The sequence below is a fragment of the Sinocyclocheilus anshuiensis genome, unplaced genomic scaffold (assembly GCF_001515605.1).
Source record: "Sinocyclocheilus anshuiensis isolate Anshui unplaced genomic scaffold, SAMN03320099.WGS_v1.1 scaffold1075, whole genome shotgun sequence".
In the NCBI taxonomy this organism is placed as follows: Eukaryota; Metazoa; Chordata; class Actinopteri; order Cypriniformes; family Cyprinidae; genus Sinocyclocheilus; species Sinocyclocheilus anshuiensis.
The window spans coordinates 1,444,940-1,457,406 of NW_015544163.1; the positions used below are offsets into that span (position 1 = coordinate 1,444,940).

Here is a 12,467-nt window from a genome sequence, read left to right on the forward strand (position 1 = left end):
CCTGTGTTTAGCCCAACAAGTGTGTGTAGAACTTTTCATTATCTGTTGGGACACACTTATAGTATCATAAAAAATACAAGTGTTCATGGAGCTTTATTTTGATTTTCACTACTTTGCATTTAAAATAAACTTCTAAATGTCTGTTCAGTAGTCTCTATGACAAATGACTACTACTTCTTGCATGCACATGCTCTCAAATGGCCAAGACCTCAAATGTTTTTTGAAACACTTACTGACATGAAGCCCTGAGTGCACTTGTGCAATGTGACCACCTACTGGTTATTCTCTGAAATTCATTTTCATTAAATTCAATAGTCATGATTCATCCTCTGTACATTCCGAGAGAGAAAAAAAAATTAACACAGATAAACACAGTTCATGTGCAGATTTATGTGCACATTCCTATTTATTTTACAGATAAAACATTTAAAAAGTGATAGTCAAAAAGTAAGCCTGAATGATAAACAGAGGCTAAATAATAACCATTAACAAACTGATGTGAAGTAAAACACTTAGACATGTCAAGCTTTTTATACTATTTTTAGCCAGCAACTCAGTTTGTCCAGTGTGAAACCACACAGACCTTGACAAGTGCTGCACTATGATGAGTTTAGTTGGGGTAAAAGCATCAAGATCACACTTCAGCCGCCATCGTCATCTGGCTGTGAGCATCTGCTTTTTCTGATCTTCTGCTCTCGTTGCTGTTCCTGAAAGCGACAAACCAAGGAAGAATCTGACAAAAAAAAAAAAGGACAATATTCTCAGGTAAGTTTGGGGTTGAAGTACAAAGTCAAGGTCATTGTGCAAATCTATGCACATATTTACACTGGAGTGAAGGATTTAGTATTTGTGAAAAGCTGTTGTGTTTCTTGTCTTTCAGCATCTGCTCTTCACTAGATCTACAAGAACATCTGAGGGATCTGACTGAATCAAGATGCTGCTGATCACTGAAGCTCTTCTTCTCATTTTAGCTGCTCTAGGACAGGTAAGCTTGTGTTCTAGTATGAATATTACAGACATGAATACTGATGATTGATCATTATGATTCCTGTTGCTGCAGGATCACAGAGCTGCTGTTGAAGGACAGCCATTTCCATTAAATATGGCACCAAATTCAGTTGATGACCAATATGAGGGCTGTAGAGAGAACATGGCAAACCAGGTGGAGACAGAACTCAGAATTTAATTTAGCTTGGAAAAAAGGTTAAACGAGATTTAAGAAGCCAGAAGATAAATTGGCAAAGAATCATTTAATCGCCATTTATGTGTACACTGATAGTCAAGTATTTAAAGACTTCAATAATGACGCTCGTTCTGGTAAACAAAATTACAAAGACAAGTCATACAAATGGTATTCACTTCATTTTTTGTTAACAGATGCTATACGGATTCTGAAGAAACAAAACAAATGCATTAAGACTTATTATGGTACAAAAGTTAAATTTAATGAGGATGTTAAGAACCACGAGGTTCGTTTTGGCTCATTTGCATCATCGTCTCTTAATAATGAAAGAGCAACATTTTTTGGAACTGTATCTTGTTTTGAAATCCACACTTGTGAAGGTGCTGATGTGACAAAATATTCTAAGCTTAAACGTGAGCAAGAGGTGCTGATTCCTCCATATGAGAAGTTTAAAGTCATTGATGTCAAGACAAAAGATCAGGAAGGTGCCTGGTGTGACACTGTGTTCACTTTGGAAAGCACTGGTAGAAAAAGTGACTTAAACGGTGCTCTATTTAAGTAAACCAACAAAGTCCATAAAAAAAAATACTAGGCTGTGCACTGACCTGAACAAAGTGTTTTGAATTTAGGGCCTATGTGTTCATAAATATAAATTCCACACAAATCAATATAAACAGCTTTTTCCCCTCAGTGTAGTTCAATGCTTCAAGATAATTTCAACATAATGTAATAAAGTTATTTTTGACAACTCAGTAGCCTCAGAGTGATTTTATTTTTCTTCATTTACACAGTCTTTCTGCGTCACATAACTGAACAATACTGAACAAAGTGTTTGCCATGTAGTAAATAGTCTTTTAGGAAATGCAGCATATATTGCAAATATTTAATATTCTAAAAAAAAGTGCTGCTTGTTTTGTTTACTCAATTTATAATGAGTAAAGTTTACTTAATTTAGTTTTTTATTTTTGCATGCTAACATTGCTGGCTAACCACAAAACAATTTCTGTAATGAGAACTCTCGGAGGGATTGGCATGGTAATGTATATGACAATGTTAATGTATTTGGTCTTGGCAGAATGGATCTGCTACGCGGTTACTGCAGCAGAGCAAGTACAAAGACTTGCTACTGCCAATACATCCACAACATGCTGTTGTGAGCATGTAGGAAATACTACCACTGCACATGTAACACATATGAATAATCCCCATAGCATACATGAATCACCTCGTAGCAGATCTATACAGGTGGAGCTGTGGAAGGTAGAGGGTTTCTGAAGTGCGCTGCGAACTGCTACAGCAAACAAAAGGCCAGGTATTTGAATATTGAGCAGTGAGCTATTGGCTACCGATACAGGAGAGAACCAATCAGCTGTGCCATGTGATAATGATGTCATTAGGTCAGATTGAGTTAGACCTATCAGACTGCGCCATCTAGAGTTTCATGCCAGAACTCTGTATTTGGTTGAATTGTCTTGTTCTAGTCTTACTATACAAACTTTAATTGTCTTGTAAAGTTTTCCTTAATGTAACATATTTTGGGAGATTGTACACTTATGAAACACTTTTTTTCCCATTTACATATGGCTGCCAGGTACTTACAGACAGACAGAATTTGTGCTTGTTTGTGAAACCACAAACAGACCAGACCCTCAGAGGTGTTGCATTATCTGGTGAGCTAAACCAGTTTACATGAGCTGGATGCATCAACATCACACTTCAGCTATATACTGATACCTCACAGCAAGCTAAATACATTTCTGAGAATGACAATTAGCAAACAAAGCCTAAAAGTTAAGTATTAAATTAATCAGCTCTCTTTTGCCCATTTTGTGAGTAAAAGCTGAATTTAAGCAAATCTCTTCTATAATAGGTGATTGAAAAGACTTACAGTGCAACCGGAAAGTATTCAGTGTTTCACTTTTTCCACATTTTGTTATGTTACAGCCTTATTCCAAAATGGATTAAATTCATTATTTTCCTCAAAATTCTACAAACAATACCCCATAATGCCAACGTGAAAGAAGTTTGATTGAAATCTTTGCAAAATCAAATTTATAAAAAAGAAAAAAAAATCAATGCTGCAGAAACTTTTCTGTACCCTTCCCCAGATCTGTGCCTCGATACAATCCAGTCTCGAAGGTCTACAGTCAATTCCTTGGACTTCATGGCTTGGTTTGTGCTCTGATATGCACTGTTAACTGTGGGACCTTATATAGACAGGTGTGTGCCTTTCCAAATCATGTCCAATCAACTTAATTTACCACAGGTGGACTTCAATCAAGTTGTAGAAACATCTCAAGAGTGAGATTGTGGTGTCCCAAAGTTAAGTGCGCACACTTCGAAGGCCATAGACTTCGAAGGCCAAGATCCTGAGTTTGTGGAGTTGCATGCACATGAATGTGTGACATCACTGGCGAACAGCCAATCACGAGCCTTGGTTAAAGGTTTTGCTAAAGGTTAAGAGATTGAAGAATATGATGAATTTAAACACATTTACAATAAAAAAAGTACTTGTTAATGAAAGAGGACAAATAAAATAAATTATCTTGCTCTATCAGTGCCGTAACAAGCAGGGACGTGCACATTACCTGTCTTTGTCCCGTTTTTCTTCTCTCTCTCTTTTTTCTTTTTTTTTCTTTTTCTTTCTTGTGCACCAGGGGGCTTCGGTCATTTTGACATAGTGATAATTTATTAGTGAACATCTATCACAATCAGCTAACTGATGTAGTCTATGTGAAAGTGTGGCTACGCGGGGTAGATTGATCATGCGTCGAACCGGGGTGAGTCGGGACTCGGGAGAGCAATAAAATAGGCCTACTTATGTTTTGTGGGATGATCGCTTTTTTGTACTATTTTAAATTCATAGTATTGAAATAGTACTGGTAATAAAAAATAAATAGTTTTAAAAAATTCACTCATTTTGGCGCCCCTAGCATTTGCATATTCCGCCTATGCCACGGGCCGGTGTCATGCCGAATTCTGCACCCCTGCCAGATTATGCATCCCCTAGTATTGGTAGGTTTAGGAGTAGATGAGGGGATGCATAATCTGGCAGGGGTGCAGAATTCGGCACAACACCGGCCCTGTTAGGAAGTAAAACCATTTGGCATGGTCCTGTCAATCAAATCAGCTCTCAATGGGTCACAGATCTGTTATGAGGGTCTCTGAGGGGGTTAAAAGCAAAAATAAAATGCAACCATAGTTGTGCACAGTTAGGATTACTCAGTGTCTAAGCAGAAAACGCTTCCAATTTCTTTTGAAGTTGATGTTAAAGTTGTGTGTGAAACTCTACAATATTATTATTTAAAATAATATTACAGTAATATTAATACTGAATTTCTTTGAGGTCAGTTTCACTACAGTCGATAAGTTAGATACACAGTTGCACTAAGACCACAACATAGGACCCAAAAACACTTGGACTATCATTATAATGTGGATCAACAAAAACAAAACTTTTTGCCTAAAAGCATATTTTATTTGTGAAGTAATTTTTTGAATCACATTCTTTAATGCTATAATGTGAGGATAAAGCAGCAAACTACAATTTACACAACAACAGCGAATAAATTAATGGACAGATGTCAAATAATGCAAACATATTGTAATTATCAACAAAGAAGTCCAGTAAGCTAAATATTTAAATAAACAACATTGTTATTCTTTCGTAAAACTGTTTTGTTTATTCTAAAAAGTTGCTTGCTGACTGTATAAAAGTCATAATTATGGCAGAAAAAGACGAACAATAAACAACATTGTTATTCTTTCGTAAAACTGTGTTTTGTTTATTCTAAAAAGTTGCTTGCTGACTGTATAAAAGTCATAATTATGGCAGAAAAAGACGAAATTAGTCATAATAAAAAGTACCACTGTCTGCTTTCTGCGCATGCTCTGTGAAAGAGCGTGATTGCTGCGTGAGAGGTCATTATTGCACTTAATTTACATCCAAATTATAACAACTTTTTACTTCCCCAAACAATCAGTAACAACATTCAATGAATTATAATCTAGCAAATAGCCTCAAAATGTTTTTGTTCCTATAGGCCTATTACAACCTTTTATTTATCTGAAGAGTTTTACAGAAGTCAGAAGTGGTTAGTTTCACACTTTGCTTATTTACATATATACATTTACTCAAAATAATAAGTAAAAAAAAATCTGAAATCATCCAACTCATACTGAAACGAGCTGAGAGGGTTGGTTTCCGTAATCTTTTAAGGACTGCTGATATTTTCTTAATTCAGGAGCGTCTGATCGCACACAGCTTATGTGGGGATGGATTCAAAGTTATTCCTACTACTCCTTTGAGATCCAGATCATCTCCAGACTCTCCTGGTGGAGTTGTGAAGCTGTAGCTCTGAAGAAGGGAGGTGAAGAACAGGAAAAGCTCCATCCTGGCCAAACCCTCTCCAAGACAAACCCTGCGTCCTGTAAATGAGAGAGAGAGGCAGTTGAATGATCTGTTGGGTTAAAATGCTGTCTATTCAGGCAGCATACTACAGTAGGTTTTGGAACAGAGCTAATGGGAGTTGGTGCTCTCCAGCGTGACGTGCTGAGATGTAAATAGAACGGTAGAAAGACAGTAATATGCAGTGATGCAACCTACTCGACTTCTATGTCCAGGTATACCATTTGAATCGAAAATATAGTCTTTTAATCTTTGAATTAAATGTAATGATTCCAATGATTTGTGTAATTCATAAGTGAATGTGACAAGAAATATTAACAGAGTCATTTTCAACATATTTAGCATAGGCTATGATTAAAGATGCGGTCACATTAGCAAAATTTTATGGGCAAAAAAAGGTCCTATAGGCGCGTCCCAATTTGTGTACTTATTCTATGGCATTTTGTAGTATAAATAGTGCGAGTATTGTGTTCATATTGAAAATTCCAAAAAGAAAAAGTGCACTTTAAATGCCAGGATGGTGCACTTAAATAAACAAAAAATGAAGTGTGAAATGTTGGAAACTGTCGCAGCTTTAAAGGGGTGGTTCATTGCGATTTCACTTTTTTAACGTTAGTTAGTGTGTAATGTTGCTGTTTGAGCATAAACAATATCTGCAAAGTTACAAAGCTGAAAGTTCAATGCAAACAGAGACATCGTCTTTTAAAATTCTGGCAGTTTAATGCCTACAAAAACGGCTGGTAGGGACTACAACAAGTTACTTCCCGGGTTCGTGACATCACAAACCCAGATAAACCCCGCCCTCGGGAACATGCAGCAAAGGGGGCGAGGCCATGCTGCGCTGCTTTAGAGAAGAGGAAGAAAAAACTAGAGGTGCACGTAAAAATCTATTCATATATGAATCGCGATTCTGTCTTCTAACGATTCTAATGGATTCACAGGTTTCAAAATCAAACATAGGCCTACCATTAAAAGCCGTGCTTGCACAGGTTCTGCACGATCCTCTTCAATAATATCCTTTGCTTCTCAATCGGGCTAAAACTGATAAGCGATATTAACGACGCCTTTGTCTACAATACAACCGGAGCACATGCCACTGAGGTGAGGGGCGGGACGTTCAGACGTGCACTAGAGGCGGTTTAGCCAATCACAACACACTGGGCTAGCTAACCAATCAGAGCCCATCACCTATTTCTGAGGGAGGGGCTTCATAAAAGCAGGAAATTGATCAGCGCGTTTCTCAGAGAAGGGACAGAGCAGTGTGGAATAAAGGTAAATTATGTGAAAAATAATGCGTTTTTAAAAAAACGAAGCATTAACACATGTTAGACTGCACCCCATAAACACAATCAAGCCTAGAAAAAAAACACTGAACCACCCCTTTAATTACGAAACGGAGGAGGAGGGGCTATCAGACTCCAATTATGAATGACAAAATAACTGTATATAATTGATGCACTACACGGTCTGAGTACATAGTGCATAAGTACAGCATATAAGTACATACAGTGCGTCATTTGGGACAGCCATTTTCAGTAATGTAGCAATGTGTGAGGAATTGCTTACACAGAAATCACTTTAAAACCCAACAGCTTCCTGGTCAGCGTGGCAAATTTGTGTGCACTTGAATGTGAGTGAAATCTGCATGGAGAATTCATGTATGTGGATACCTATTGAAATTAATGGATTTCACCTGCAAAATTTTGCAGACCTGGAATACACTTTTGGCCAGATCTGCAGTCTGAAGAAGCCAATGCTAGTTGCTGAAAGTCAGAGCCAGTTTGCAGATTTTGGACAGTTGATTATGTATTAGGACAGCTCGTTGGTAATGTATGATGGGCACAGACACTTTTTTACTTTAGCTTTTTTATCTTATGCTAAAGATTCACTGTACCTGCAGAAAAGGGCATGAAAGCATCTCTCTTGATGAACTGGCCCTTCTCATCAAGGAAGTGTTCTGGGTAAAAGCTGTTTGGGTTTTCCCATTCACTTGGATCCTTCAAAACAGACGTCAGCAGAGGAACTACAGTGGTGCCCTAGAAAATGGAGAAAAGACCAAAACCTTGATGTTCAAGATGCACATGGTATCTTCACTAGGCCTTATACATATTAATTCTTCTGACTGACCTTCTTGATGAAGTATCCATTGAAGGTAACATCACAGCTGGTTATATGTGGTAGACTCAAAGGTACTATGTTGGCCAGTCTCTGAGTTTCATGAATCACAGCATCTGTGTATGGTAATTTCTTTCTGTCTTCCACCACTGGCTGACGTCCACCGATCACTCTGTCAATCTCCTCCTGAACTCGATCTGCACACAAATCCCAAACATCCTTTGGACACCATTGAATTCAAAAATGAGGAAAAACTCTTGACATTACTGTGTTTTTACCCTGTATATGAGGGTATTTGGCCATAAGCATCAGACCCCAGCGCAGAGTCGTTCCTGTGGTGTCAGTACCAGCGTCAAAGAGATTTGTCACCGACATCATAAGGTTCTTCTCATGAAAATATGAGTCCTTCTTGCCGGATTTCTGTCAAATGAAATCCACAAAATGAATATCTCTTCCCTTTACCAACATAATAAGATTTAAAACTCTTTCAAAATGACAAGGGCTTGATTTAATAAACTCAAAAAAAAAACCGAAATGAAGGTTGACCTATTCGGATCTTGTGCAAACTACTAATTTTCATCTGCCCCCTGAATATTTCAATTATTACAGTAAAGGGGATCATTGAAAAATTACATACCTCGTCATGCTGTTTGCGGATGAGAAACGAGTCAACAAATCCTCTGCGGTCGTGTGGATTCAGAGTCTCCAGAAGCGCATTGATCAACTTCGTCATCTGTTGTCTACTTTGGATAATATTGTCTGCAATAATCCTTTTGTTTTTCAGGAATGGACCCAACCATGGAAATGTGTTGTAAAGCTAGAAATGGACACAAGAGAAACTGATGTTGTCCAGAAATGCACTTTCAGAATCGGTGTTTTGTACATAAATAATAGTAGTATCTGTGGACAAAATTGGTTAACATATTTATTACACTCACCCACATAGAAATTGATCCACCAACCCGAATATTTTCGTTTGCTCTGTCGACCATTTCAGTGAATCGAGGGTCTGTGTATTCAAATCTGCTGCCGTACACGATAGATGAGATGATGTTTGACACAGCGTAGTTCACAGACTGTGTCGTGTCGAAGGGTTTCTCTGTGAAGAGGAAACAACAAACCGTCTCTCAATGGATCTTATAAACTAAGAGCATGATTGCATGTGTGTCTCAGCTTGTACCTTCAAACTTATCAAACTCTCCTTTCAGATACTGAATTTCCTCTATGATTTTCTCTTCACTTCCTCTCTTGCCCATCCCAAAGTCCCGCAGGTTACTGAGAGCGAAGCGTCGCATCTCTTTCCAGTTCTCTCCATTGGAAAACAGGATCCTGATCAACACAAAACCATCAGACCACGAGTCCAAGACCACGAGCAACTATAGCAGAGAATGATTATGCAATGAGTAGATTAACCTTGGACCTTTGGGACATATACAGTGTCAGATTGGCTAAAAGCATTGTATGGCAGGTTAATAAATTATTAATCAATTCGCAAATCAATTTATATGCTACTTTAAATATGTAAACAATAATTACAGCAGCTATTGCTGGGAACCAATATATACTCATTGATTAAAGACAGCATGCATTTTTAAGCAAACAGTCCCATAATCAAATGCATTTTAGGTTTTTGTTTAAGTGGCTGTTTTCCACCAAATTGTGTATTCATCCTTATAATGAGCTCAATGAAAATCTCATTTTTTTTCAGTAGTCATACACATTTGAGTATATTTCATTGGCCTGGAAAGGCCACGAAGATCTGAAAGCTTGTGCAACATGTTTGTTTTGCAAAATTTCTAGCATTTACAATTTGTACATTCATTTGAGGCAGAAAAAAGAAGAATCCTACCATGCTCGTCATTCATTATCCTGAAACCAGGTCCAATATCTCTGTCGCCGAACTCTTCTGCATGGTTCACAAGAGCTTCTTTGACAGTTTTGTATCCAACTAGGACCACAGTTTTTCTGGGACCAAAAAACACTTGGAATATGTTCCCGTAGGTTTTGGAGAGCTGGAGAACACAGAGAAAGACATTTACAAACAAAACTCAAAATATTAGGGTACTATTATTTTTAAATGTACCTCAAAAAAGGTGTCAAAGGGTCTCGTGAGGTCAAGGGTCAGCAGGTTCCCCAGCAGCGGCAGTGGTTTTGGTCCCGGTGGCTCTTTCCCTTCTTTCTGAGAGTTAGATCCAGAGGAAAGCAAATACAAAACCAGAAGCAACAGCAAAGCTCCCAGTAATGTACCTGTGCTGGGAAACTGCAGCAGCAACTCGACAACAGCCATTATCTCTCTGAGCTCCTCAACTGATGCACTCGTACATTTATAGCTGCTGTATAAGGGAGGGACTTTATGTGGTCCTGAACAAATAAAAAAAGTCCATCAGAGGAAAGGGTTGGCGTGATCAGCATGTATGTGACTCCCTTTAGTGAATTATTAATCTTCGTCAGCCTATTAATCTGAGACAGGAACATTATTCAAGCAATAAAGCAACAGAAGTCAAATTTAACACAATCTTAAGACCAATATTATTACACTTAATTAGGCTAATTATTATTTTTTGCACATGAGAAAAGAATAAGGATGCCCCATAAAAGTATCACAGTGGTCCATATAGGCTACTGTATGTCTGCGATTCTCCAGACCATTTGAAGCCAAACAGTAGGAAAACAAGTCACAAATAACATTAAATAATATGACATTGTATGCTTAATGAAACAGTTTTAAATATTTTGATATACATATTTACATTTAAATTTTATGTTTAGCGTTGTATAACTTAATGTCAGTTAACATGAAGTGATTCCATTCAACTCTTCATTATCTGCGAAATATCTATTCACCTTGCCCATGAGACGCAAAGTTCATGAGTGCATCTCTCACCTCTGTCACACTTCAACCTGGAGTGACTTCAGACCTGCTTTGGCAATATTTTAGGTTGTAAAAGCATGTGTCATGTACACTAACTGGCCATGTCAATCAAATCAGCTCTCAAAAATGGGTCACAGATCTGTTATGAGTGTCTCTGATGGTGTTAAAAGCAAAAATAACATGTAACTGATCATATAATTGTTCACAATTAGGATAACTCAACGTCTAAGCACAAAGCACTCCCAATATCTTTTGAAGTTGATGTAAGGCTTGTGTGTGCAATCAAACTTTACAGTATTTTGTGTAAATGTATGTCACTTAATAAGAGTCAAAATAGACATGTCACAATAAGATGCCATTCATCACCACCACCAAAAAACAGTGTTACCTTAAAACATATTTTATTTGTAAGGTAAAACACGTGTGAGTTTTCAAAAAAGAAAGACCTCCATTATGTGAGGAGAAAAAAAGCTAACTACAATTTACACCACAACAATAGTGAATGAATTTATGGACAGATGTCAAATAAAGCAAACATGTTATCAGCAGAGAAGTCCAGTATGCCAATTTTTTTCAGTAAAATCATTTGTTACTCTTAGGCCAAACCCACTGGAAGGCAAGCCTGCCAAAAAAAAAGCGTAACTGCTAATGCTAATGCTGCGGTTTTGGCGGTATGCAGAGAAGGATTCATAAAGAAACTTGATAAACTTTTACAGGTAAGAATGTGGTTTGTGATTTTAATATGTAGGCCTATTAACTAAATATTACAGGTTTTTAACCTGAAGTACCTTTTAAATGCCTTAGGTAATGGCTTCGTCTTGTTGTTGTGGTAGTTTAGCAAAAGCATCTTCTGAAGTCTACTGAAAATATAGATATTCATACATGCATATAACTACAGTTGCAGTACAGATGCACCGGCAACTTGAGTGTTCACAGACCGGCTTTGACATTCCAATATGGTGGACGCCGGCCCATAGAAACAGCAGCTAATATAGCATCTAGCTATACTATGAGACCAGAGGCCATTGTATGATTGGCTGATCACGTGATCCAAGTTAGCCATTATACTTTTTCCAGTGGTAATAAAGTAATACAGACCCTCGCATCTCCCAATAATAAGGCAATCTCTGCTTAGGCTGCTTGTCTTTTCTAAAGCTATATTTTAAGAAAAACAACAACAACAATATTTCAGTCGAAAAACTGGCACTTCATTAACTGGTCCTCTGTCATAAATCACGTATGAATGGCTGATGGTAGATTTTAACTTTTATCTCAACACAATTTCTGGTGTATCGATGTTAAATGTAAGGAATCACATTTCCACTACATAAGAAAAAAATGCTTTAAAATGTAAAAATTATGGAAAAATTTGATGCCGCCGTATGCTTTCTGCCCATGCTCTGTGAAAGAGCGCTCGCACTTCTATCTTAACAGTCAGTAACAACATTCTTCATCGATTATAATTTAGCCTCAAAATGTTTAATTTCTATTAAAGCTCTTATCTTTTAAGTTTTATAAACGTGGCTTTACACACATCGTTCATTATTATTTACATATATATTCACTCAGAAGAATAGGTACCATAAAACAAGTGTAAAAATCACCCACAATCATACAACAAGGTGAGTTTTGTTTCTGTGATTTCTGTTCATATTTTCTTCATTCAGGAGCGTCTGATCGCACACAGCTTATGTGGGGATGGATTCAAAGTTATTCCTACTACTCCTTTGAGATCCAGATCATCTCCAGACACTCCTGGTGGAGTTGTGAAGCGGTAGCTCTGAAGAAGGGAGGTGAAGAACAGGAAGAGCTCCATCCTGGCCAGACTCTCTCCAAGACAAACCCTGCGTCCTGAGAGAGAGAGAGAGAGAGAGAGAGAGAGAGAGAGA

At 37.6% G+C, this 12,467-nt stretch overlaps 2 protein-coding genes and 1 pseudogene across 3 annotated transcripts in view; 1 reads left to right on the top strand and 2 right to left on the bottom strand.

Moving 5' to 3' along the window:
- Positions 1 to 934: 934 nt before the first annotated feature.
- Positions 935 to 1,775, top strand: LOC107695650 (ecto-ADP-ribosyltransferase 4-like; annotated as a pseudogene).
- Positions 1,776 to 5,395: 3,620 nt separating this feature from the next.
- On the bottom strand, positions 5,396 to 10,044 carry LOC107695675 (cytochrome P450 2K1-like). Of its 2 annotated transcripts, XM_016495679.1 has the most exons (9): positions 9,790 to 10,044; positions 9,556 to 9,718; positions 8,887 to 9,036; positions 8,645 to 8,805; positions 8,344 to 8,523; positions 7,985 to 8,126; positions 7,719 to 7,903; positions 7,486 to 7,627; positions 5,396 to 5,611 (listed from the first exon to the last, which is right to left on the bottom strand). In XM_016495679.1, exons 1-9 carry the CDS (start codon positions 9,991 to 9,993, stop codon positions 5,424 to 5,426), a joined length of 1,515 nt encoding a protein of 504 aa, XP_016351165.1. In that variant the 5' UTR covers positions 9,994 to 10,044; the 3' UTR covers positions 5,396 to 5,423. The 2 variants fall into 2 exon arrangements, with proteins under 2 accessions (XP_016351165.1, XP_016351164.1); XM_016495678.1 differs by lacking the exon at positions 9,790 to 10,044 and having other exon boundaries at positions 8,887 to 9,082; positions 9,556 to 9,597.
- Positions 10,045 to 11,802: 1,758 nt separating this feature from the next.
- The window catches only part of LOC107695651 (cytochrome P450 2K1-like), a 5,649-nt gene continuing 4,984 nt past the window's right edge, over positions 11,803 to 12,467 (bottom strand). The window contains exon 9 of the mRNA XM_016495659.1: positions 11,803 to 12,429. Coding sequence (XP_016351145.1) covers positions 12,242 to 12,429 — 188 coding nt within the window. The 3' untranslated portion in view covers positions 11,803 to 12,241. The remainder of the gene's footprint in view (positions 12,430 to 12,467) is intronic.

Excerpts from the sequence above, each read along its gene's own strand:
- LOC107695675 (XM_016495679.1), bottom strand. The coding sequence starts at position 9,993 with ATGGCTGTTGTCGAGTTGCTGCTGCAGTTTCCCAGCACAGGTACATTA. Across the intron at positions 9,719-9,789 it reads CCTTTGACACCTTTTTTGAG|CTCTCCAAAACCTACGGGAA; the intron begins GTACATTTAAAA and ends TGTGTTCTCCAG. Across the intron at positions 9,037-9,555 it reads GATAATGAATGACGAGCATG|GGATCCTGTTTTCCAATGGA; the intron begins GTAGGATTCTTC and ends TTGTGTTGATCA.